This window comes from Leucopleurus acutus, assembly GCF_964270905.1.
Source record: "Leucopleurus acutus genome assembly, chromosome: 2".
Taxonomy (NCBI): Eukaryota; Metazoa; Chordata; class Mammalia; order Artiodactyla; family Delphinidae; genus Leucopleurus; species Leucopleurus acutus.
The window spans coordinates 186,015,233-186,040,988 of record NC_139143.1 but is presented as its reverse complement, the minus strand read 5'-3'; the positions used below and the strand labels follow the sequence as shown (position 1 = coordinate 186,040,988).

At 42.4% G+C, this 25,756-nt stretch overlaps 1 protein-coding gene and 1 pseudogene across 2 annotated transcripts; one reads left to right on the top strand and one right to left on the bottom strand.

Annotated features, from left to right (window-relative positions):
* Positions 1-4,421: 4,421 nt before the first annotated feature.
* LOC309975253 lies at positions 4,422-9,730 on the bottom strand (annotated as a pseudogene). The gene is made up of 6 exons: positions 9,657-9,730; positions 7,869-7,931; positions 6,825-6,904; positions 5,255-5,385; positions 4,763-4,829; positions 4,422-4,511 (listed from the first exon to the last, which is right to left on the bottom strand). The product of its transcript is annotated as an uncharacterized misc_RNA (transcript).
* Positions 9,731-15,617: 5,887 nt separating this feature from the next.
* On the top strand, positions 15,618-21,158 carry NMNAT1 (nicotinamide nucleotide adenylyltransferase 1). Its single transcript, XM_082865121.1, has 4 exons — positions 15,618-15,818; positions 17,915-18,098; positions 19,414-19,559; positions 20,292-21,158. The coding sequence occupies exons 1-4, from the start codon at positions 15,704-15,706 to the stop codon at positions 20,690-20,692; spliced, it is 846 nt and encodes a 281-aa protein (XP_082721247.1). The 5' UTR covers positions 15,618-15,703; the 3' UTR covers positions 20,693-21,158.
* Positions 21,159-25,756: the final 4,598 nt, after the last annotated feature.

The following is a 25,756-nucleotide window of genomic DNA, read 5'->3' as shown; positions in this document are numbered from 1 at the left end:
TCTGTTATTACCCTTCATTATCTCTCACCTGGACCAGTGGAGCTTTACAAACTTTAAGATGTATACACATCACCTGGGGATCTTGTTAAGATGCAAATTTTGATTCAGTAGACCTAGGGTAGGGCCTGTGGTTGTGTATTTCTAACCAGTTCCCCGGTGATGCCCACACTGCTGTTGCATTCTGTCTCACTCACTCTCTTGGTAATGTCATCCAGTCTTACGACTTTAAATACCATCTATATGCAGATGACCCCAAATCTAGTAAATCTCTTGTCCTCTCCCCTGACCTGGGCTCTGCTCTGCGTTACCTACTTAACACCACTGTTTGCATATTTAATAGACATCCCAAACTTAACTTCTTTATAAGCTGAACTACTGATCTTCTCCCCTAAACCTATTCCATGACCATCTTTCTCTTCTCAGTTAAAGGTAACTCTAGTTTTTTAGTTGCTTAAGCCAAAAATTTTTGGAGTCATTCTTGACTCCTCTTTCTCTCGCAGCACACATTCCATCCATCAGCAAATCACATTGGCTCTACCTTTATAATATATTTAGAATCGAATGACTTCTCACCACTTCCACTGCTACCACCCTGGTCCATGTCAGCATCATCTCTCACCCGGGTTACAGCAGTACCTTCCCATCTGGTCTCCTTTCTTCCACCCTGTTTCCCCCTACATTCTGTTGTCAGCTTTAGCAGCCAGAGAGATCCTTTGAAAATATGTTTGGTCATGTCACTCCTCTGCTCAGAAACCCTGCAGTGGCTCCCTTTTACCGCTGATGACATCTACCAAAACTCCTTCCCTCTGTTAACTCCTGCTCAGCCCTTCTGATCTCGCTGGAGATCCTGGAACTGGGCAGGCCTGCTTCTGCCTCAGGGCTTTTGCATTGTTTCCTTTGCTTAGAACATTTTTCCTTTAGGTGTCTGCATGGCTCACTCCCTTGTCTCCTTTAATTCTTTGCTCAAATGTCACATGGTGAGGCCTTTCCTGACCACCCTGTTTAGAATTCCAACACTCCTTATCCTCTTGCCTTACTTTGTTTTACTCATAGCCCCATTATTTAATATGCCATTATACGAATGCATTTTTAAAAAATAAAGTTATTTATTTATTTGTTTTTATTTTTGACTGTTGGGGCTTCGTTGCTGCGCCTGGGCTTTCTCTAGTTGCAGTGAGCAGTGGCTTCTCTTGTTGCGGAGCACGGGCTCTAGGCACGTGGGCTTCAGTAGTTGTGGCACATGGGCTCAGTAGTTGTGGCTCATGGGCCCTAGAGCGCAGGCTCGGTAGTTGTGGCGCATGGGCTTCATTGCTTGCGGCATGTGGGATCTTCCCGGACCAGGGCTCAACCCCACGTCCCCTGCCTTGGCAGGCGGATTCTTAACCACTGTGCCACCAGGGAAGTCCTGAGAATTATTTCTAAAGTGCACTGATATATTACTCCCTATTTAAGCCCTCTAAAACATCCCCATTCCCTACAGGATAAAATCCAAACTCTGAGCATGGGGACACCCTAAAACAATCTTCTAACAGTTCCATATTAACTTAGAAAAAATTATAGTAAAGTAGAAAAAGGAAGAGGATTCTTTGTGGAATTTTTTGACCTTTCTCCAGTGAAATGTTTAACTATGACATATGTCTAATTAGGAATTCCATTTTTACATATCTTTAATTTTAATCTAAGTAGAAAGTATATATTGAAGACTAATGGTATATTGAATATACCCAAGCTTTCAGATTAGATGAGCATTTAGAAATTCAATATTCAATTCAATTCAATTAGTAATTAGAAAGTTTTCACTTCTAGGGTTTAGCAGCTGTGGAAAAAGTAGTGTGAAGACTAACTTTAAATTTTTTTTTTTTCTTTTTTTTTTTTGCGGTACGCAGGCCTCTCACTGTTGTGGCCTCTCCCGTTGCGGAGCACAGGCTCCGGACGCGCAGGCTCAGCGGCCATGGCTCACGGGCCCAGCCGCTCCGCGGCATGTGGGATCCTCCCGGACCGGGGCACGAACCCGTGTCCCCTGAATTGGCAGGCGGACTCTCAACCACTGCGCCACCAGGGAAGCCCTGTTTTTTAAATTTTAAATGGAGAGTAGTGGATGTCAAACATCAAGTATTTTTTTTCTTATAGTAAATTTAATGAGTGTATTGCTTAATGTTTTTATTTTCTCAAACTTCCTTTTACATTCTCCCAGAAAGTTGCTCATAGGTGCACATGCGCAACATTTTGCTTACAACTTCAGAGACTTTGTACCTCTGAAGCCCAGGTCCCAGATTGAGAACCGCTAAAACAAAGCATCCCCCATGAAGTTGCTCAGCAAAAGTTTTCCACTCGGAGCAAACATGGGTTATAGCAGAAAGTGTTGTCAGTCTATGAGGGACGATTGCTGATCATGGCTGTCTAAGTTATGAGGGGCTAAAAAATAGCAGTTTTAGAATTTTATACTTTTCACCTGTGTGGAGAAAGAGCATGCTTTGTATTTCATACGATATTGGTAGCATAAAATAAATGTTTCTTAATGAAATTAACTCTGGTGACTTGGTTTTGGAGGAAATGATAAAAGCATAAATGTGCATGAAAATTCAGTTTTATAGGTTATGGGTTAAGGTGCTGGTTAAATTTTGCTTCAAGTTATGCTTATCAATTAGGAAACAGAATTTCGTTTTCTGGAGTTACGTTAAGAATGTTGCATAATTTCAAGACACAGAAGTACCAAGCAGGGACTTCCCTGGTGACGCAGTGGGTTAGACTCCATGCTCCCAATGCTGGGGGCCTGGGTTCGATCCCTGGTCAGGGAACTAGGTCCCACATGCATACTGCAACTAAGAGTTCACATGCCACAACTAAAGGACCCGTGTGCCGCAACTAAGGAGCCCTGGAGCCACAACTAAGGAGCACATGTGCTGCAACTAAGGAGCCTGCAAGCCCACCTGCTGCTACTAAGACCCGGAACAACCAAATGAATAAATTAGTTTTTAAAAAAAGAAGTACCAAGAAGCCTTGGTCTTAAGAAGCAGCCTCTTGCATTTAGAAAAAGTCAGTTAAAAATTTCCAACTAGCGAAAAATGGTTGGATTCTGTATGTATTTTGAAGGTGAAGCCATTAGGACTTCCTGATGGGGTGTGGGAAAAGAAAAACAATGCATTTAGGATGATTTGAGGTACTTGACTGTAGCAACTGGGAGGATGGGTTTGTCATCAGCTGAGATCTTCAAGTAGATCAGGTTTGGGGGTGAGGGGCAAGATAGTTCAGAAAAAAAGAAACTTCTGATAAAAATCCTATCTTGAGATAAGTTGACATTCATCTGACATGTTGATATTTGGTTAATGAGGTCTAGAGAATGTAAAAGGCTGTGTTACTTTTAAATAGTTTCTGTTACCCATAGTAAAAGAATTGTTTCAGGGGATTTCACTGTTAACCTATGAGTTACTCGCGTTTCTAACTCCTAAGTTTTAGCGCTATGTCTGGAATGTGAAAGGTGCTCAGAAAATGTCAGTGTGGTGGATGGATAGTGTGTTGGTGGGTAACTTCCCCTGCAGCAAGTATCACCTGAACAGAGAAGCAGATGGAAAACAATCATTCCCATTTGTGAAGATCTGTGTCTGTCATAGATGTGTTGCGAGATGTTTGTATTAAACTTGTTCCTTCTGCCAAGAGATACTGTTCTTCCCCTCAAGAAATGGCATTATCTCCACTTACTAAAGACTTTGAGAGCATCTGTGAGTATCTAGCTACTACTTAAAATCCCTCAGAATCTGTGCATACACATAGAACAAGTCAAAAGACAACATCATGCAGGTCAGTTGGCTCTTTTCTCTAGACAGCAGTTGACTGTCATGATGCAAGAGATTGGTGTAGCCCAGGTAGGGGAGATCGTGATGAGTTTTACTCTAAAATCTCCCGCTGCACTTTTAAAGAAGTGATAGATTGACCTTGTTCAAATATACACTCTGGATCACTGTGTTCTTTTGAAACTAGACCTTTGTTCATTACTAAGATCTATATTTTTCTTTTTCCTTCTCAATACTTTTATAGTGGCCACCCAGCTGATGCTACTAACTTCACTGAAACAGAAAAGGAGGTTCAGAAAGTCAAAGTACTAATGATCTTGAAAGTATCTAATAGGAGATCCTTACTGGGGCTGAATTTGCTTGCGATATCGACCCAGTGATTTTGGTTGAACGATTCCTTTTTATCCATTGTCAGTGCTCATTAATGTTGTCACCTGACAGATTTCGTCCCAGTGACTGGTTTTGCTGTGCTTCTTGTTGTCGTGGCTCTGATGTTCAGCTGGCCCCACTTCATCTAGGAGTGGCAGGGTGGAGATGGTCACATGTCTGCTGGCAGTAGTCAGATGACAAGGCTGCTGGAAAAGGCTCAACCTGCCAAGACATATATCTAAGGCAGGGGACCAGCAAGGCTCAGATGTCAGCTTCAGACTGTTGATTTAGCATCTGGCCTCTGACAGGTTACACTGGCCAGCCAAGTCAGCCCCAGGCTTGAGCAAAACACTGTAGGATAAAGAATGGGATCTAATTAAATGGAGTGGAAATAATGTGAGAAGGATGGCTTTTTATACCCCATTCTAACCCTCTCTGCTTTTTCTTTGCTTTTAAGACTCTGCAGCTTCTTGGAGCTCCTGCCTTAAGAGGAGCTATACGTTCCCCTTGCAATGTAAGAATCCTACCTGAGCATTTACTTCCCTTGAAGGACTGGTTAAGCCTTTAAATAGGTATGGGTTACTTGGGAAGTTTTTGCTTACCTGTAGAAACCACGCTGCTTACTGAAAGCATCACAGACAAGTAGTAAAGTTCAGGAGTCCTTTTTTCCTATATTTGGGAGGAAGAAAGAACTGTTAGGAATACTTGTCTTTTAATTGCAGTACATATTTTAAATGTTTTTGCTGAAAGGGTTTAAACAAAGGCACCAACTTAGCGGGAGATGGAAAGCTCGCTGCTTAATGTGCCAACCCCGTCCAGCAGTTCCTACCACTGTTGATTAATGTCTTAACTTTTTTTTTTTTTAATTCTAGTAAAGCAGACTTCACTCTACAAAAAGAAAAATCTCTCATGGAATTTTTAAACTTTCCCTGTTGAAATGTTTTAACTGTGATGTGTCTACTGAGGAGTTCTATCTCTCCATCTCTATTCTTAGTGTAAGTAGAAAATAAATGTTGAGGACTAATGGTGCATTGTATACAGCCAAGCTTTCAGGTTAAGATGAGCCTTTGGAAATTCAGTATTTAAAAACGTACACAGTCGGTTGCCAAAAATGTTAACACTACGGTGCAGACTCCTTCACTGAAGGACCCCACACCAAATACAGAAAACATCCTCTTTAGTGCCTGTGGGACCGGTTCCATCTGAGTAAGCAGCACGCTAAAACCTAAAAGGACAGCAGAACAGCCTCAGTTTACTGGGTTGAATTATCTCAGAAATACGTTTCTCTTTTTTTTTTATTGAAGTATAGTTGATTTACAATGTCTTGTTAATTTCTACTGTATAGCAAAGTGAGTCAGTTATACATATATTTGTTTCAAGTTCTTTTCCATTATGGTTTATCACAGGATATTGATTATAGTTCCTTGTTGTTGATCCATCCTATATATAATAGTTTGCATCTGCTAACCCCAAACTCCCAATCCTTCCCTCCCCCACTCCCCCTTCTCCTTGGCAACCACAAGTCTGTTCTGTATGTCTGTGAGCCTGTTTCTGTTCTGTAGATATACTCATTTGTATCGTATTTTAGATTCCACATATAAGTGATATCATATAGTTGCTGCAAAATGGCATTATTTCATTCAGAAGTATACTCTTGAATGCAGACCCTAAATAGAAGGTGTTTCCTCATGTATCTATTGTGGAACAAAAGTGCTCAAAACCTAGCCAGGCTAAGGTTTTCCTTTGATCGAGGTCATGTGCTTACTATCGGCAATGCTAGTGATAATAACTGTGACAGTTTTTTTTTTTAATTCCCCCATTATTTCATTTAAACCTTACAGCAAAACTGTGAAGCAGGTATTTTTATCTCCATTTTAGAAATGAGGGCAAGGAAGGTCAGAGAGAAGAAGTAGCTCCTGCTGTTGTGGGATTACTGTTTGAGCTGGCCTCCCACCAGGGAATTCTCTGGAGACTCTTTCTAGAACCATGTTAAGGCATCCAATAACTTTTTTCATTTTATAAAAATTTAGACATAGTCTTAATTTAAAGTTCACATCACTCTTAAAAGTACATACAAAGGAAAATATAAGTAAAATATACTAGTTTAAGGTATTCCTAAAACTTCAGCACATTTCAGAGTCCAACTCTTCTGTATCATTTTTTGACTTCAATTAGTTGAGGTCCCTGTTTTTCTACCTATATCATCTCCTTAGTAACTATTTATTGAATGAGTGGATAAATCTGATATTTTTATAACTGTAAAGAATTTTATAACATCAAAACAAAACATTAGTATTTAATTTAATTTGGGTTCATATTCAAGTTGTAGGATGACTAAAAGAGATACTAAGGAACTTTTTAAGAATTCACTTCAGGGACTTCCCTGGCGGTCCAGTGGTTAAGATTCTGTACTTCCACTGCAGTGGGGCACAGGTTCGATCCCTGGTTGGGGTACTAAGATCCCGCCTGCCGTGCGGCATGGCCAAAAACCAAAACCAAAAAGAAGAATTCCCTTCACCTGAATTCTAAATGTGAATTTCTTCTTAGGTTTCGGTCTTTGAGCTCTTGAAGAGCAAGAAGTCCTATTCTACCCGTTTTTATTCTAGCAGTGTCTGGCAAATAGTAGACACTTAAAAGTGCCTGACAGAATGACTGCACACTTACCAATTGTGAAGAAAGTAAAGATGATATTACCAACCAGGTTGGTGAGGAGAGGTTGACTGCAGTATCGAGAAGATCTGGGCCTAAAAATCAATACCCTGGGTCATACATAAATTGATTACTTATTAGAAGAAATCCACGCTGTTAGTGTAACACCAGAAGGCCCTGACCCTTGAATTCTAATTGTGGCACTAGGTTCATTTGGCTCCAGGCAACTCACTCCTCTTAAGAACCTTGGTTCCTTTACTGTGACTGCAAATTAATTAATGCTAGCATTAATAAAAATATTATTAAGAGTTACTAATATCTTAGTTGGTGGACAAATAATGTTTACCATTTTTCTAATTCATGTTAATTTGATATTTTGGTGAAAAAGCATTTTGTGGAAATTCTGGAGTAAGGAGATATGCCCTACCACACACAAACCTCTTATAGTAGAAACTGGCAAGTTTGAGTTAGGCTAATTACAAGGAGTGTCACAGTTTCCATTCCTGCCCCATCACTTAAGTTTTCAGATTTTTTTTAAGGATTTTTAGAACTGCAGTTGATTTTGAATGTATCAAATTGCATTTGCCTCATTTGCCCGAAAAAGGTATTAACTGCCTTTTTCAGCCAAAACTACTTTCCAGCATAGAATCTGAAATAACAGGTCAAGTCATAATCTGGTTGAGTGTGCCTGTGTCACCCTCAGCCTTGCAGAAGTTAGCTAATGCTAGGCTGTTGGGACTGCTCTCTAGGGAATTTATAAATTGAAACGTCGGTGCTCTCGTTGTTTCCCATTTGATGACTTCTTATACTAGAAGAAATAACTGTTGACTAAAAGTTAAACTCAATCTGCCCAAATCCCAGCTCTCCTGGCTGTACTGAGATTTTTGACTCTTCGAAGAGGTGAAACAGGTGACTACCATTGATAATAGGGGCAAAACAATGGGGCAGGCTGCAATTAAACACATAACAGGAATGGCAGAGGGCACCCGAGCCATCTCCACAGGTAAGACGTGCATGCTGAGCTGCCAGGGGAGGGGGTTGGCTGGAGAAAGAACTTACTTCAGTAGAACATAGAACTGGAGGGTCAGAATGGTGATCCCAAACAGGAACACTGTCACTTGGCTGCATGGGACACAGTGAATTACATGATACATTACTTTTTCAGTGATAAAATGCCTTCAAGAAACCAAATTCGAGTTCTGTTTCACGAGAATGTTACATCAAACCACAGAAATAAAAGTTTTAAACATAGCAAAGATGAACTAAGATCCATCCCATTACAGCAAAATTATGTCTAATAATACTTCAGTAAGAATAATAGTAACCATTTGTTGAGCTCCTACTATATCACTGTGATTACTGGTCTCTAAGGAATCTTGAGAACCTTGCTTTCTTATTTATTTGTTTATTTATTTAGTTATTGTGGCTGTGCTGGGTCTTAGTTGCGGCATGCGGGATCTTTAGTTGCAGCATGTGAAGTCTTAGTTGCAGCATGTGGGATCTAGTTCCCTGACCAGGATCGAACCTGGGCACCCTGCATTGGGAGCATGGAGCCTTAGCCACTGGACCACCAGAGAAGTCCCTGAGAACCTTCGTTTCTTTACCATGGCTGTAAGTTAATGCCATAAGACAACCCACAAGCAATAGTAAGAATTATTAATATTCATAATTAGACAAATGTGTCACATTTTTTATTCACTTTCTCATTTAATATGCACACAATCCTATGAAATGGGACTGTGGTTTCCCATTTTATAAATGAGGAAACCGAGGCTCAGAAACATTAAATGTCTAGTCTGAGGACAAACACCTAGTAGTAGCGAGCAGTAGAGCTACAGCAGAGGGTGAGCTACAGCATGGTTAGGACCCTGTGGCCCTGTACTGTGCTCGCTCTCCCCCCAGCCAGGTGGTTCACACTGAGTGAGTTAACGTACCTACCACAACTTACACAACCAAATGAGGTCTGTGGTTACCGCTCAATTTTGAAATTCTTTTGAGATTACACTTACATAGTTTCCACACATGTAGGAAAATCTTATTCCTTAACTAATAGTTCTACCTCTTCACTGTAAACTGTTATTCACCTTCATTATTTATTTTATTAATTGGATTTAGCACTGAATGACTTTAGGGTATTTGTAGAAATTAAATCTCCCCTCCAAAGACAAAGATTTACCCCCAGTGAAGGTACTCAAAACAAAAAGCAATTTCAAAATATACCCCCAGGGCTTCCCTGGTGGCGCAGTGGTTGAGAGTCCGCCTGCCGATGCAGGGGACACGGGTTCGTGCCCTGGTCCGGGAGGATCCCACATGCCGCGGAGCGGCTGGGCCTGTGAGCCATGGCCGCTGAGCCTGCGCATCCGGAGCCTGTGCTCTGCAATGGGAGAGGCCACAACAGTGAGAGGCCCGCATACCACAAAAAAAAAATAAATAAATAAAAAAATAAATATATATATATGTACCCCCAGACTAAAGCAATGGCACATTGTTAGAACTAGAATATGGTTACATGTTTAAGGTTACTATTTTAAAAGGAATAGTGTCCCTTTAGAGGTGTAAATCTGAGAAGTTGTCAAGTCAATTGCATTAACAGTCGGTCAAAATAGATTTCATTATATTGAGCATTCTGAAGTGTGACAAGAAAAGCCAAACAGTTTTTTTTTAAGTTAATGTTTTAAAAACTGACTTAATGTTTACAAAATGTTTCATTAATGTTTACACATCAATGTTTTTGAAACTTTTTAAAGTCAGTGATTTTAAAGTTGAAAATAAATTTTACTTCAACCTCAGGACAGCCTCAGGAAGAAATGAACTTTTTGCCACAGTGGGCTGACGAGGGACACTTACAGCCTGAGCTGATGAGATCTTGGCAGCCAGCAGTGTAAGTGATAGGCTGTATGAGCCAGACAGAAGTGAATCATGGTGGCCCTGGTCCTTGAGCACCTGGAGCAAAAGGCAAGGAAGACCCAGAACAGTCCCGTTAGAGCTTCCAAACCTCCTCTACACTCATTCTTCACCTGCCGGGGCCCCCTTCCCTCCACACGAACCCTTCGGGGATACGGAGGAAGTACTATCCAATGGAGAGGGGCAGATCCTTGTTCTTTGAAAGCCACTCTAAGCTATGATAGATAGAAGCTCGCTGTAACCTAATTCTTCTATGGCTTTGAGGTTCTAAAGTCTAAAGCCGGCTGTGTTAACAGTGAATTAATAGAACTGAGCTGGATATTTGAGACAGGTCATGAATGTGAAAAGAGAGAAAGCTTCCTTTAAGCTGAGAGATCAGCTTCCCCCAACCCCTTCCCCACCCCTTCCCTTGGGGAGGACCTGGAAACCTGAGCTCGCCCCCAAGGTCAGGGAGGGGCTTCAAGCTCTTTGTTCCATCCTTCCCTGCACAGCCAGCAGCTCCCAGGGGATCTGCACCTCCTGCTGTCAAGCTTACTGTTCTTCAGCTCACAGCTTAGTCCCCCTGGGGAGTGGTACCTGAAACTTGAGATGGGTGGGGCTGGAACTGACTCTGGGCTCCAGCTGAATCAAGCCCCTCCACCACGGTCCTTGAGAGCATGCTCAGTAGCTGGCCAGATACCCTGATTTCCCTGTGGGCCCAGGGCCACTCCGTAATACCACAGGTACTTTGCATGGGAATTGGGGGGGCAGATAAGGAGTGGGAGGGGGGGAACAAGCCCCAAGTGAATCCTGGTATCATCCTTGGGATGATAATTGAAAGGTAGGACATTTAAATCATTCTAACCAGTGAACTCATTTTTTTAATGCTGTGTGGAGCATTATTGACTCTTCTCTCCTTTATTTCCTATTAACAATTAGCAGTGTCCCTGTGATCCCTGCCACTGTTTGGAGTAGACCTCAACTATTTGTTGAATAAATGTTTCCTAATTTCCATTCCCACTGACTGTACTTAAATTGAAGCTTTCATTACTTTGTAACTGGCCTTCCTATCGTTTTGCCCCTTCCAATTAATCCAATAGCATCACCATCATCAGTATTATCACTTTCCTCACAAATAACAGCTATCATTTATTTGGTAGCTGTTTGACAATGCATCAGGCACTGTCATAAGCACTTTGCCGTAACATATCATGATCTCTATTTTACAGTTGAGGAAACTTAAGACACAGAATTAAGTGATCAGGTCAAGATCATACAACCATATAAGGATTTTTAACACTCATGTCACCTTATTTTTCTAGAGCATTGTTTTTCTAGAACCCTGTTGTCACTCCATTGCTCAGAAACCGTCAAAGTTTCCTGTTGTCTAAGGAACTGAAGTTCACATTCCGCAACTCTTCAGCCAGAAGGGCGCATTTCCAATCTACACAGCTCCAATTTATCTCGAATTTTTCTTTTTGGTGAGAGAGAACCTAGGAGTCAGGAAACCTAAATTCTAGCCCTGGTTCTGCCACTCACTAACTTTGTCTCACGCAAGCATAAAATCTGAGCAAAAGTAAGTTGGTCAAACTAACAATTGGGTCTGAACACAATTGGGCTACAAATAAATGGTCCTGATACAGGTCTTCTGAGTGTTGGCAAGGCTTACAGGTACACAGTGAGATGTTTTATAGCCTTAATTTCCAACTCATTCTCAACTTATTATTTCTTCGAGATGTTTGTAATAGTGAAAAATTAGATAAATCTAAATGACCAATGATAGATGATTAACTAGAAAAACTAAATATCTAACAATAGGTTATTATTCGGAACAAACTAAATGTCTTTGGCCATTTTTTGTTCTTTTATGGTGAGAATTAAATTATAATGTGCATGAAAAGTAGTTTGTAAGTTAGAAAGTATCATATAAATGTTAGTTTCCTTTTTTTTTTTTTGGCCGTGCCATGAGGCTTGTGGGATCATAGTTCCCTGACCAGGGATTGAACCCATGCCCTCAGCAGTGAGAGCTCAGAGTCCTAACCACTGGACTGCCAGGGAATTCCCAAATGTTGGTTTCTTTATTGTCATTCTTTATTGTCATTCGTTATGTTTAATTATAAAATTATATAAAATTATAAAAATACTTCAGGCTCTACAGGTGATTCCCTAAAAGTTCCCAAAACACTTTGAGCAATTTGGCATCCGGGGAACTCCTGAAAGTATTTTATTTATTGATAGTTAATAGGGAGTGTTTATTAAAGAAATAATTAGAACTGAGTGCTTTGAGTTGGAGATAGACAGCTTCACTGAGTCCCAGCACAATGAATGAAAAAGACCCCCACTATGATGCATCATTATGGCATTTGGGATAAAAAGAACATGCTTCAGATCTTCCAAAAAGACAAAGCAAGTTACATGAAAAGGAACAAGAATCAGAATAGCACCAGACTTTCAACAGCAGTGTTCGGTGCCAGAAAACAATGAAGAATGCATTCATAATTTTAAAAGAAAATTGCAGCCTAGAATTCTCTCAGTTAAGGAAGAATAAAGACACTTATTTTATCTCCCATTTGCCCTTTATTATGAAGCTATTTGAGGATATGCTCCAGAAAAATTAGGAAGTAAAACAAGAAAGACAATGACATGGTTCTAAGAAATAGGGGATCTCCCTTAGGAGAGAGGTGAAATGTCATATTTCAGAATGACAGATGCACAACGGGTTAGAGATTTTCAGCCCAGATTAGAGAAAGAATTTCAGGAAAAAAGCCTCCATGAAAAAACAGATTCAGTAGAGTAATAATAGTTGATTGAACCATTTGAAATAATTTGTTTTTGAAGATCAAAAAGAGTTGAGGGACTTTCCTGGTGGCTCAGTGGTTAAGAATCCACCTGCCAATGCAGGGGATAAGGGTTCAATCCCTGGTCCAGGAAGATCCCATATGCCACAGAGCAACTAAGCCCGTGTGCCACAACTCCTGAGCCTGTGCTCTAGAGCCCGTGAGCCACAACTACTGAAGCCTCTGCGCCTAGAATCTGTGCTCCGCAACAAGAGAAGCCACCGCAATGAGAAGCCCGTGCACCGCAACAAAGAGTAGCCCCCTCTTGCTGCAACTAGAGAAAGCCCGCGTGTAGCAATGAAGACCCAATGCAGCCATAAATAAATAAATAAATAATTTTTTTAAAAAAAGGAGTTGAATTACAGCAACATGATATGCAACATAAATAATTGCTATATTCATAGTGTGTTCGTTACTTGCCAAAAGCAGCTTTATGTAGCATATGTGTATTGTCTCATTTAATTCTCACAATAATCATGAGGTAGGTAATATTATTTTCTCTGTTTTAAGACAGAAAAACTGGGGCAAAAGAAAGGTTAGGTTGCCCAAGGTCATCCAGCTCATGTAAGTATTGGAGCTGTGGTTTGAACCTGGACAGCCTGATTTCAGAGCAGGGGTTTGTAACTGTTACGCTATATAGGCAGGAGGTTGGAGGATACTTTTTTTGTGGACGCTGACCAATCCCAGGAGAAAGACCTGTAATACAGCCAAGTTACCATACAATGAAGCCCACTGTGCAGAAGCCCTACCTACCCACTTAGAACTTCCTATCAGCTCTTTGAAGGAAATATAAAATGTATCATTAATATTGGTAGAGAAATAAAAGAGCGTAATGCATTGGTGAAACAAGAACAGAATACCATAAAAAGGAACATTCAGAGGACAAAGGTCTAAAACATTGAGTATTGGGAATTCCCTGGCAGTCCAGTGGTTAGGACTCAGCACTTTCACTGCCGAGGGCCCAGTTTCGATTCCTGGTCGGGGAACTAAGATACTGAAAACCTTGAGATGTGGCCCAAAGGAAAAAAAACAACAACTGAGTATAATAGCAGAAATGAAAACCTCAATAGGTGGATTGGAGGATGAATTTGAGGATATTTAGAAATTAGAGCGTGAAGGTAAGAGATGGAAAAGAGAAGAGAAAGGGTAAGAAAATTGGAAGACCAGTCCCGGTGCTTCAGCTGTAACTCTTAGGCATTTCCAAAGAGAACAGAGAAAATGGAAGGTAGAAAATCATCCATGAAATAACTCAAGGACATTTTATAGAACTGCAGGTTATGAGTTCTGAGATTGAAAGGGCCTGCACAGGGCCCAGCACAATAGATGAAAATAGAGTCACACTGGAGAACATCACTGTAAAATTTCAGAACATTTGGGGACAGAGTTCTCGTAAGCTTCAAGGGAGAAATAATATAAGCCACATTAAAAGGGTCAGAATTACTGGAAGTGACTGGATTTCTCACTGTTAGCACTGCAGTCTAGAAGCAATGCCTTCAGAATTGTGGGAGAAGGTGACTTTCAGCATAGACTAGAGATTCTCTCTATCTCTCCCCCCTATACATAGTCTATGAGGATTAGCTCTCATACACCCTCACGACTCTCTCCCAAACTTCCCAAGTATATAGCCTGAGTGTAATGGGGGTGTATGAGCTAATTTTCCTTGATCATGAGAGAAAGTAAATAGACACTCTGAATAAATTAAGAAATAATATTATAAGCACATAATATAGAATTACGATAGATTCGACCAGAAGAAATAGCTGAAAAAGTTAAAAGTGGTCGCCTTTTAGGGATCTGGTTGGAGGGGTTGGTGGGTGAGATATGGCCAATGACTGTTGCTTCCATTATGGGCCTTTTGTCACCCTATGATTTCAAATCTATATACGTGAATTCGTTTAATTAAAAAAAATTTTTTTTAATTTGTTTAATTTATTTTTTGGCTGCGTTGGGACTTCGTTGCTGCCCATGGGCTTTCTATAGTTGCAGTGAGCGGGGGCTACTCTTCATTGCGGTGCGCGGGCTTCTCATTGTGGTGGCTTCTCTTTTTGTGGAGCACGGGCTCTAGGCGCGTGGGCTTCAGTAGTTGCAGCATGCGGGCTCAATAGTTGTGGCTCGTGGGCTCTAGGTGCGTGGACTTCAGTAGTTGCGGCACACAGGTTCGGTAGTTGTGGCTCACGGGCTCTAGAGCGCATATTCAGTAGTCGTGGCGCATGGGCTTAGTTGCTCCGCAGCATGTGGGATCTTCCCAGACCAGGGCTCGAACCTGCATTGGCAGGTGGATTCTTAACCACTGCGCCACCAGGGAAGCCCTAATAAAAAATTTTTAATAAAATTTTAAACTCAGTTGCCTTGCATTACTTCATTAGGGTTATGGAAGGATCAAATGGAATAACTGATATGGAAAAGAGTTTGTCCGTTGTAAACTGTTACTCAGTTGAAAGTGATAACATGACCATGTTGACTAAGAGGCAAAATACGGTTTTGAAGGATGGGTTGTTGGGGAGTTATATTTGGTGGATGATAATGTCATTGTATCTGTTAACCCGGCCACAATAGTGCAGTCGCAAAACAAACATTCATTTTTGCTCATGAGTCTAGGCTCAGCTTGTGGGTTTGCTGATCTGATCCAGGCTCAGCTAATCTCACCTGGACTTGCTCGTGCATCTAAGCAGATTGTCTGGGGTTTGGATGGTCTAGGATGGCCTCAACCACATAGCTGATGGTTAGCTGTCTGTCAGCCGGAGCACCAGCTCTCTCCTGCAAGTTCTGTCATCCTCCGGCAGGCTAGCCTGGGTTTGTTTTCATGTCAGGGGCAGGAGTCCAAAATAGAGTGGGAGTGTACAACACCTCGAAGGCCTAGGCTCAGAATGGGAACACTTTCCCATGTGCCACATTGTTTGGGCCAAAGCAAGTCACAAAGGGTGCGAAGGAGATTCCATCCCTTTATGGTAAGAGCTGCAAATTCACATTGAAAAGGAAGGGTGGAGAAAAGGGGCCATTTTTGCAATTCACCCAGCATAGTCAGTGAAGCTAACTATTTATTCCACCTCTTTGGAATGAGAACATGGAAAGACATCAGAAGCCCTGTAACTGAACTTACTTTCTTTTTCCTTTGTAGACAATAAGAGAGGTGTCAGAGTTTTCCATTTAGATCTACAACTTCAAATTCTCAGCATGGAAAACTCAGAGAAGACAGAAGTGGTTCTCCTTGCTTGTGGTTCCTTTAATCCTATCACCAATATGCACCTCAGGCTGTTTGAGCTGGCCAGGGACTACATGAATGGAACAGGTAGGAAGAGTAGCCAAAAGCAATGATGGGGTTCAGGATGCACTGCCCTACAATACAGCACTTTGGCATATTGGATATTTTAAGCGGAAGGACTTTGATAAAACAGCAGAGGCAGGAAGGTCACTCTGACCTCCTCCCTCCACCCCTCTTCCCTGAAGCAGATCGTAAAACGTTCATGTGAGAGGTGCTCTCCCTAAACGCGGAGAAAAGGAGCATCCTTATCTCTGAAGACAAAGGGAAGTCAAGCAAACATTCTTTGCTAAATTCCCCTGAGTTTTCTACACTTACCTTGTACTCTTTGCCCTATCGTATTCCGCCATGACTGTTTACCCTTCATCTAATCTAGCATAAAAATACAGTAAGTCCCTTATATAGAACAAGTTCCGTTCCAAGAGTGAGTTCATAAGTCCAATTTGTTTGTAAGTTCAACAGAGTTAGCCTAGGTACCCAACTAGCACAATTGGCTATATAGTACTGTACTGTAATAGGTTTATAATACTTTTCACACAAATAATACATAAAAAACAAGCAAACACAAAAAATAAAACATTTTTAATCTTACAGTACAGTACCTTGAAAAGTACAGTAGTACAGGACAACAGCTGGCATACAGGGGCTGGCATCGAGTGAACAGGCAAGAAGAGTTACTGACTGGAGGAGGGAGAGGAGGTGGGAGAGGAGAGGAGGAGGGAGGAGGGAGAGGAGGTGGGAGATGGTAGAGCTGAAGGATCGTCAGCAACAGGAGACAGAGGGCGAGCTGCAATGTCACTCACGCCTGACGCTGATGGCACAGGTTCTGGTTCCTTGGTTCCTTGTTGGATTCAATTCCATCTACCGTCTTGAAAAAACAATCTAGGTAGTAGCTCTTTTTTTCTCATTATAGATGACTTGGTAGCCCTGGATTGCATTCTGAACGGCTGCCGCAACCTTCGTGTACCGTTCTATGTTCAGGTCCTATGCCTCAATAACTAACAGTGCCGCCTCAAATAAAGAAAATCCCCTTGCCACTTCCTGAGTCGTGAATCTCTTCAGTTCTTCAGTTACTTCTTCCTCTCCTCTCTCTTTGTCCTTTCTCTGGGCCTCCAATTCCATCACGGCTTCATTAGTAAGCTCCTTGTGTTGCACAGCAAGGAGTTCAGTGAAGTCGTCCTCTTGCAAATCTAGCTAGAAATAAAGATACTATACTACTGTACCCTTACAGTACTGTACAGTAAAGTACACAAAAGCACAACCACTTGTAGAGGATGTGGTGCATGTGACAGTGTACGCCAGACATGTTAACTAACTTATGTGATTGGACATGCGAACACACGTTCGCATCTTTGAAAGTTCGCAACTCAAAGGTTCATATGTAGGGGACTTACTGTACTTAGGTTTAACTGTTTCTTGGAGTCTTCATTTCCTTATGAAGGCTCCCGTGTCACATAAATCTTACATTATGTAAATTTGTATGCTTTTCTCCTGTTAATCTATCTTTGTCAGTTTCACACCCCGCCAGGGACCCTAAGAGGGTCGAGGAAAACTTTTTCTCCCCTACATACACACAGATTTATTTTGTTTTGTTACATAAGTGATCATGCTGTGTGCTGATAGGTGGATGGGTGTCCAAACTCACTAATAATCAGGGAACTAAAATAAAAAATGAGATATATTCTTCCCATCACATTGACACAAGTTTTGAAACTTGATAATGTCAAATATCAGGTGTTGGGAAGGAATGGGTTCCTGTGTATACAAATAGATTAAGGCTTTTTACAAGGCAGTTTGGCAACATCAATCAAAATTTAAACTGCTGAGGAATGGGGAGTCAGTGTTTGATGGGTACAGAAATTTCACTTGGGGAAGTTGAAAGAGTTCTGGAGATGGACGGTGGTGATGGTCGTACAACATGTCACAGTACTGTACACTTAAAATAGCTTAAATGGTAAAATTTATGTATATTTTACCACAATTAAAAGTAAATAAATAAACCTGGATCCCTGTGGAAAAAGGAGGAGGGGGGAAATCTGTGATTATGAAACCATATTGATGATATTTCCTGTGCATAAAATCTAATTTGTTATAATACCTCATATCAAATCTGCTTCTTTACCCAGGGAAATATGAAGTTATCAAAGGCATAATTTCTCCCGTCGGCGATGCATATAAGAAGAAAGGACTCATCTCTGCCCATCACCGAGTTATCATGGCAGAACTTGCCACCAAGAACTCAAAATGGTTGGAAGTTGATACATGGGAAAGTCTTCAACAGGATTGGATAGAGACTGCCACGGTGCTAAGGTATCCATGGTGCAGTCAGCTTTGCCATGCCATTCCTGTGTGAGGTTATCACATGGTAACAGGGTGTGGGTGGTGCTCAGCCTTTATGGCTGTCACTGTGTTTTGAGATGTTTGCACACTTGTTAACTGTATATCCCTATTAAAGAGTAGAGGAAGCACACCTGGCCTGTCTGTGCCCCAAGTGAGAAAGGTAAAGTTGTAAGATGATGTTACTGTGGTCAGTCTTCTTAAGTATAAAAGAGAGAGGCAGGTAATTTAAGGAAGAGAAGCCATGATGCTTGATCACGGAGAGAGCTGGTTTTGGGAGCTGCTTCCCTGACAGCATATGGGGGTTGTCACAAATCGCCGTGCTCAGAACGCTGAAACAGCTCCAGTTTAAGGGTTCAGAAACCAGAGTGAGTAACATCTAATTATTACTGAATGTTCTCTTGAGTATAAAACACCAGGACTTTTGGAAAAACCTGTCTAATGTCTGTTCTTAGAGTTCAAACCTTCTGGTTCTAACCATATCAGTTAGGGTTACGATAGGAAATAGAAACCACTCTGAGCATTTTAAGCAGAAAGGGCTTTTAGGTGCTCATGCAGAAATGTTGAAAGGGCTGGATGAGTAGAAGTGGTGGCTTGTTTCAAGGTCATGCCTCCTTAACTGCAGTTGGAGTCAGGAAACTGTTCCTGCTTCTGCTGCCAACGATGCTGCTCTTAAACTGTCCCGGTCTATAGGGTCTGGCCACCACGCTGACATGGTAAGAGATTACTTGTCGGGGTCCAGTATATACTTGTTTCCTTTTTATGTATTATTTGTGTGAAAAGTAGTATAAACCTATTACAGTACAGTACTATATAGCCGATTGTGTTAGTTGGGTACCTAGGCTAACTTTGTTGGACTTAAGAACAAAAAAGTCCAACTTTGTTGGACTTATGAACGTGCTCTCAGAAGGGACCTCATTGGTATTTAGGGGACTTAGTTTCTGTAATCAATGTTAACGCTTGTTTTTATGACATAGACACATACAGCTTAGAATAGTAATAGCTACCATTTGCTGTGCTCCCAGGATTTTCCTTGCTTTCCATTCTTGACAGCCAGAGCCCAGGGCTGCCATGCCACATCCTAGCCAGCATCCGTTCCGACCCAGCAGTACTATGTATTCGAAGGCATCCATTCTGAGTAGTTGGGCATCGTACCTGTGGTTAAATGTGTTTAACAGCTCCCAACCTTTAACATTGCATCAGAGGCTCTTAGGCATCTCCAGAGGGATGACGTTTCAGTTGAGCATAGTGAGAAAGAGAAATGTTCTATTGCTTTGTTGCTTTATAGACACCATCAAGAGAAGCTGGAAGCCAGTAGCTGTGATCAGCAGCAGGACTCACCTGTACTGGAAAGGCCTGGACGGAAGAGGAAGTGGGCTGAACAAAGACAAGATTGTAGTCAAAAGAAATCACTAGAGCAAACAAAAACAAAAGGTCTGTATGTTTTGCCAGGACTTACCAATGATAGCTGATAAGACTCTAGAGCTGAGCAAGCCCCCTTTGTATTTTACTTTCATATTCAGTATGTGTGGGTGCCTGGAAAATGCCCCTTGTTAGTTTTCTTTTCTTTTTTTTTTTTTCCCCCTTTGGCTGCACTGCACAGCTTAAGGGATCTCAGTTCCCCCACCAGGGATTGAACTCAGGCCATGGCATTGGAAACCCGGAATCCTAACCACCAGGCCACCAGGGAATTCCCCACCCCTTGTTAGTTTTATGATGGAAGGAGGGGAGAGTCAGAGGCACCTTGAGCTTATTTATCCTGCAGGAGGTCGACCTTAACTTTTGAGGGATCCTGGATCTCTTTTTAGAGAATCTGAATGTGATAGAAACTATGAACCCTCTAGCCAGAAGAACACACATACGCATTCATTTTGATGCAGGGCATTATTAAAAAGGCAAACCCTGGGACTTCCCTGGTGGCGCAGTGGTTAAGACTCTGCACTCCTAATGCAGGGGGCCTGGGTTCGATCCCTGGTCCAGGAACTAGATCCCAGATGCATGCCGCAACTAAGAGTTTGGATGCCACAACTAAGGAGCCTGCAAGCTGCAGCGAAGAAGCCCGCCTGCCACAACTAAGACCTGACACAACCAAATAAATAAATAAATATTTTTTTAAAAAAAGAAAAAAAGGCAAACCCTGAAGCTCTGTTTTCTTCTTCTTCCCAGGTGTGCCAAAGGTGAAGTTGCTGTGTGGAGCAGATCTCTTGGAGTCCTTTGGTGTGCCCAATCTGTGGAAGGGTGAGGATATCACCAAAATCGTGGGAGACTATGGGCTTATATGTATTACTCGGGCTGGAAATGATGCTCAGAAATTCATCTATGAATCCGACGTGCTGTGGAAACACCAGAACAACATTCACCTGGTGAATGAATGGATCACCAATGACATCTCATCCACAAAGATCCGGCGAGCCCTCAGAAGGGGCCAGAGCATTCGCTACTTGGTACCAGACCTTGTCCAGGAATATATTGAGAAGCATAGTTTGTATAGCTCCGAGAGTGAGGAGAGGAATGTTGGGGTGATCCTAGCTCCTTTGCAGAGAAAAACTGCAGAAGCTGACACATGAGAAATTCTCCAGCATGGTATAGTGGACTTTCCTTTTGGGAATTTGAAACAGTGTGGGTGTTAGTAAATGGGGGAAGGAATTGTGATCCTCTTTAATAAACTAAAGTTTAAAAGGTTGGTAAAAATCAGTAGTAATTTAAAATCAGGTTTATCTTTATCAGAAGTTACTAAGGTGAATGATTTCAATTTTTTTTTTTTTAGGAATATACAAATCCCTTTATCTTTAAAACAAGAGATTAGTAGCAGAGCTAATTGTAGAAGAACATTATAGAAGAACATTTAATATACAAATCCCTTTATCTTTATTTTTTATTATTATTATAAATTTATTTATTTATCTTTGGCTGCATTGGGTCTTCGTTGCTGTGCACGGGCTTTCTCTAGTTGCGTCGAGCTGGGGCTACTCTACGTTGCGGTGCGTGGGCTTCTCATTGCGGTGGCTTCTCGTTGCGGAGCACGGGCTCTAGGCGTGTGGGCTTCAGTAGTTGTGGCACGTGGGCTTCAGCAGTTGTGGCTCGCGGGCTCTAGAGCGTAGGCTTCAGTAGTTGTGGCACGTGGGCTTAGTTGCTCCGTGGCATGTGGGATCTTCCCGGACCAGGGCTCGAACCCGTGTCCCCTGCATTGGCAGGCGGATTCTCAACCACTGCGCCACCAGGGAAGTCCCCTCTTTATCTTTAAAACAAGAGATGCGTAGCAGAACTAATTGTAGAAGAACCTTGTAGAAGAACATTCAATCAAACTAACTACAAAAAGAATTCAAAAAAGACATCCTGGCTTTACCACAGAAAGAGAAGTAAAGTGTGAAAAGTAAAGAGACCATTTAAGATCCTAATTTTAGTTACGAAAGGAACGAACATTTTATGCATGCCTTTTTTCCTGGGCAGTGCTCACTCAGGGTGGCCAAAGAATTCTTAAAATAGCGATCTTGTAAAATGCATCACTGATCAGTCATCTCCAGCTGTGCAAAATACCGGCTGTGAAGTCCTGGCAGAAACTACGCCAGGAACTGGTTCTCTCCGGCACACATCAGAAGGCCAGTGAAGCTTTGCTAGGCACGCTTACCTGCAGCCCCACCTGTAGAGGCAGGGAGAGGGGTCCGAGCCCTGGAACGTTTAGAAAGGTACACGGGTGTTTCTGATGCCCACGAGAGGCAGGGAGCCTCTGCCTTCCCCACGTTATGCACAGATTCTCTTAGCACAGCCCTGTTGTGGCTTGTGGTCCAGCCCTGGCCATCTGCCATCTCTGTATAGAAGGGATGTCGTGCTACCTGACACAGAGAGAACCACAGAGAATGAGAGATCTCACTCAAGGATTTTGTGAGGTGTGAATGCTCTTAGCCTTTACTGGTAGCTTAATCAGATGGTGAAAGGACACGAGAAATGCTGCACTGGACCAGCCCAGCAGTTCCTCTTTCTTTTTGTGGCTGCGTTGGGTCTTCGTTGCTGTGCGCGGGCTTTCTCTAGTTGCAGCGAGCGGGGGCTACTCTTCATTGTGGTGCGCGGGCTTCTCATTGCGGTGGCTTCTCTTGTTGCAGAGCACGGGCTCTAGCCGCGCAGACTTCAGAAGTTGTGGTATGTGGGCTCAGTAGTAGCGGCACACAGGCTGTAGAGCACCGGCTCAGTAGTTGTGCTGCATGGGCTTAGTTGCTCCGTGGCATGTAGGATCTTCCCGGACCAGGGCTCGAACCCGTGTACCCTGCATTGGCAGGCAGATTCTCAACCACTGCACCACCAGGAAAGCCCCCCAGCAGTTCCTTTAGCTCAGAATTTTGGTTCCTGATGAGTGGCTTGTGGAAGAAATCTCCACAGCCTCAATCTAAAACTCTCGAGTTTCTGACGACCCCTGCTGGTTCTATTCCAGTCCACTGTGAACCTGTCATTTGTGGATTTAAGCAGAAAAAGAGTCTGTTTTCTTATGCTTTTTCTCTTCTTGTCCTTTTGTAGGAACTTTACCCAAAGTAGAACACTCAAATAATAATTGAAGTCATAACGTTATGTTAAAAACACAAACTTGTTATATGGTTTGCTACTGATTAAAATTTTGTGGAAGTTTTACCAATTAATAAAACAAAAAGACCAGAAATAGCTTTTTCTAGAATAGTTTTATGGTTCATGAAAATCACTCTGTGATAGAAAGAGGACTAAAGTTAAATTTCTAATGAAAGTAGAATAGGGACTTCCCTGGTGGCACAGTGGTTAAGAATCCACCTGCCAGTGCAGGGGACACGGGTTCGAGCCCTGGTCTGGGAAGATCCCACATGCCGCGGAGCAACTAAGCCCGTGCGCCACAACTACTGAGCCCTCGTGCCACAACTATTGAAGCCCGTGTGCCCTAGAGCCTGTGCTCCACAACAAGAGAAGCCACCGCAGTGAGAAGCCCGTGCATGGCAGTGAAGAGTAACCCCCATTCGCCGCAACTAGAGAAAGCCCGCGTGCAGCAACAAGGACCTGACGCAGTCCCCCAAAATAATAATAATAATAATAATAATTTTAAAAGAAGAAAGTAGAATAATTTACCTTTACATACCTACATCTAATAATTTACATTTCATACCTACACCACTCTAAAGGATTTATACCTCTGTAGGAGAAAAAAATGTACTTATACCTGTGCAGTTAGATAGTCAGATCTGAAGCCACCATTTAAAAAAGGAAAATGTTATATAAACTTGGCAAATGTAAATTCTACAGCTCGTGGCTTATTCTTATAAAGTCAACGGGCCGACTTCTCAAAGACGGAGGAGAGCAAAGCCTGGCACCCAATAACTTCAGTCTCTTATCTGCTGAACAAATGCAAGTTTATAATCTCAGATTGTAGAGATGAGGATCATTCTTCCACTCCTCAGCTTTTCGGAGTTTAAGAATTGTAGCAGTACTGAAAAATAACAATCTAGAAACAGATGAAGTTATCAAAATGTAACTTTGATTTCTTCTCCTGGAAAACTACACTTAGTTTATATGAACTGTGTGTGAACTGCAGGAAGTTTCCAGTGCTAGAATCTTCTTTTCTACTTTGATGCCTTCCTGCCTAGAAGTGCTCACAGCCTGCTTAGCTGTGAGTATATTGACCTCAGGGCCCACTGGGTAAGGCATGTGGGGACCCTCCCAGGAGACCTGGTAACAGTGAAATGATCCTATTGTTGTGCTATTTATGGATCAACAACTTTGTACATGGAAGGAGCTGCTTGCCTTTTTGTCCCAGTACCAGGATGCTGCTAATGCCACAGAGTAATAACGTAGTTTAGGGTATCCTTAAGGACAGAACTTCCTCTTTGGATAATGAAATAAGACAATGAATTTCACAAGGGAATAAATATCAGTAACTGTTGTGGCTTCTGTTGAGGAAGAGGGGAAAAATGCCATTGTTTTTTCCCTGCCATACCTTTTTCATACTTGGCTCTTGTAATGTGAATTTAAGAGTTTAGGAAGTGTGTAGAGCTGGTGTTTTGTTTGATGCTGGTGTTTTTTATGTGTTGTACTCCCTTACCTCTTACATTGTCTAAGTTGAAGCAGCAAAAGAACGTTCAGTAGAAGTCGTTGACTGCAGCTTCATTCAGTTGAGCCTACAGCATACGGGGAGATCTGTGTTGTTGTTTGCCTGGTAAGTGGACAAGTGTGAACAGCACTTGTTAGCAGTTCCTTGGAACTGGGGCACCGAATGCCTAGTGCGATTGAGCCAAGGGGGTGATTTAGCCTCATCTCCTGGGTCAAAGGATGCTCTTTCTTTTCCTGCCCCCTTGAGTATCTCACTACAGGGTAGAAGGAAGCATCCCCCCAATGTCAGCATGCACAGCCGTGGTGGGGCTGCTGTCATCCTTACCCCACCCTCTCCAAGTCACTTCTCTGGGAGCCCGGAAGTTGCTATATTATGAAATGGGCTCCTTTGACATTTATTTCTGGGTGCCACGGGACATCCATTCCTCCACCATTCTCATAATTACTCCCAAAGGCCTCTTGATCTAAAATGTTCACCATAGCGTCCACCTAACTATGAGAAGGCATAGACAGTATCCATCCCTAAAATCTGTACCTAGTTCACCAGTGGTGCTGTTTGAACTTAATAATGTCAGCACTTATTGCGCACTTAATAATTGTGCCCGGCATGTGCTAACATGTGCCTTATATCATAAGGGAAATGGGCACAATTAGGTGACTGGTGTGAATGGCAAAACTGAAGCTTGAACGAGCAGTTTGTCTTCAGAACCTGTGCTCTTAACCTCTTTACTCCTTGTGTAATGTATTACTTTTCAAAGATTGAGATTTTAGTCAAATCTTGAAATTTGCATCCACCCAAAGTGGATAAATACAAATAAATAAAACTTTCAACAGTATGGTAGTCTGATGGTGATGTCTGATGTGTTCAGTCCATACAGGTGGACTAAGTTGAACTCGCCCAGTGTTAGCATTTCCTTGGAACTGGGGCAGTGAATGCCCAGTCAGAGGAAGGAGGGGTATGAGCCGCAGTTCACTCTTAACCAACAAAAAGAGGAAGAAGGGCACCCAGCTGCCCATGCTGGTACCAGAACATCACCCTGCAGCCCTGTTGCCTGTGAGTCAGCAGAAGAAGCTTCTGCCTGGGAGGCGGGTTTCTAGCTCCAGGCATGTCAGTCAGCCTATGGGGGCAGTCACTTGTCTCTCAGATTCCCTTTCTGTAAACAAAAGTGATGTTTTTTTGTGTTTTTTTTTTTTTGGCCGCACCGCAAGACTTGTGGGATCCTAGTTCCCGGACCAAGGATCGAACCTGAGTCCCCTGTATTGGCAGCACGGATTCTTAACCACTGGACCGCCAGGGAAGCCCCCAAAACAATGATTTTTGAGGCCCCTTCCGGCTCTGAAATGTTGTAGCCCTGATGGAGAGTTGCCACTCACACTGGCTTCTCACCACTCTGAGCTGTCACCTGTCCCCACCCTTCTGCATGACCAGGAAGTAGTTCTCGGAACACTCATCACTTGAGGTGCTAAAGAGAGCACCCTTCAGCACCTGTCACCAGCCTCTGTCGCCAGGCTGCTTGCGGTTAGGGAGGGCGGGCAGAGAAATGCTGCATTTGGAGCATCAGCAGGGAAGT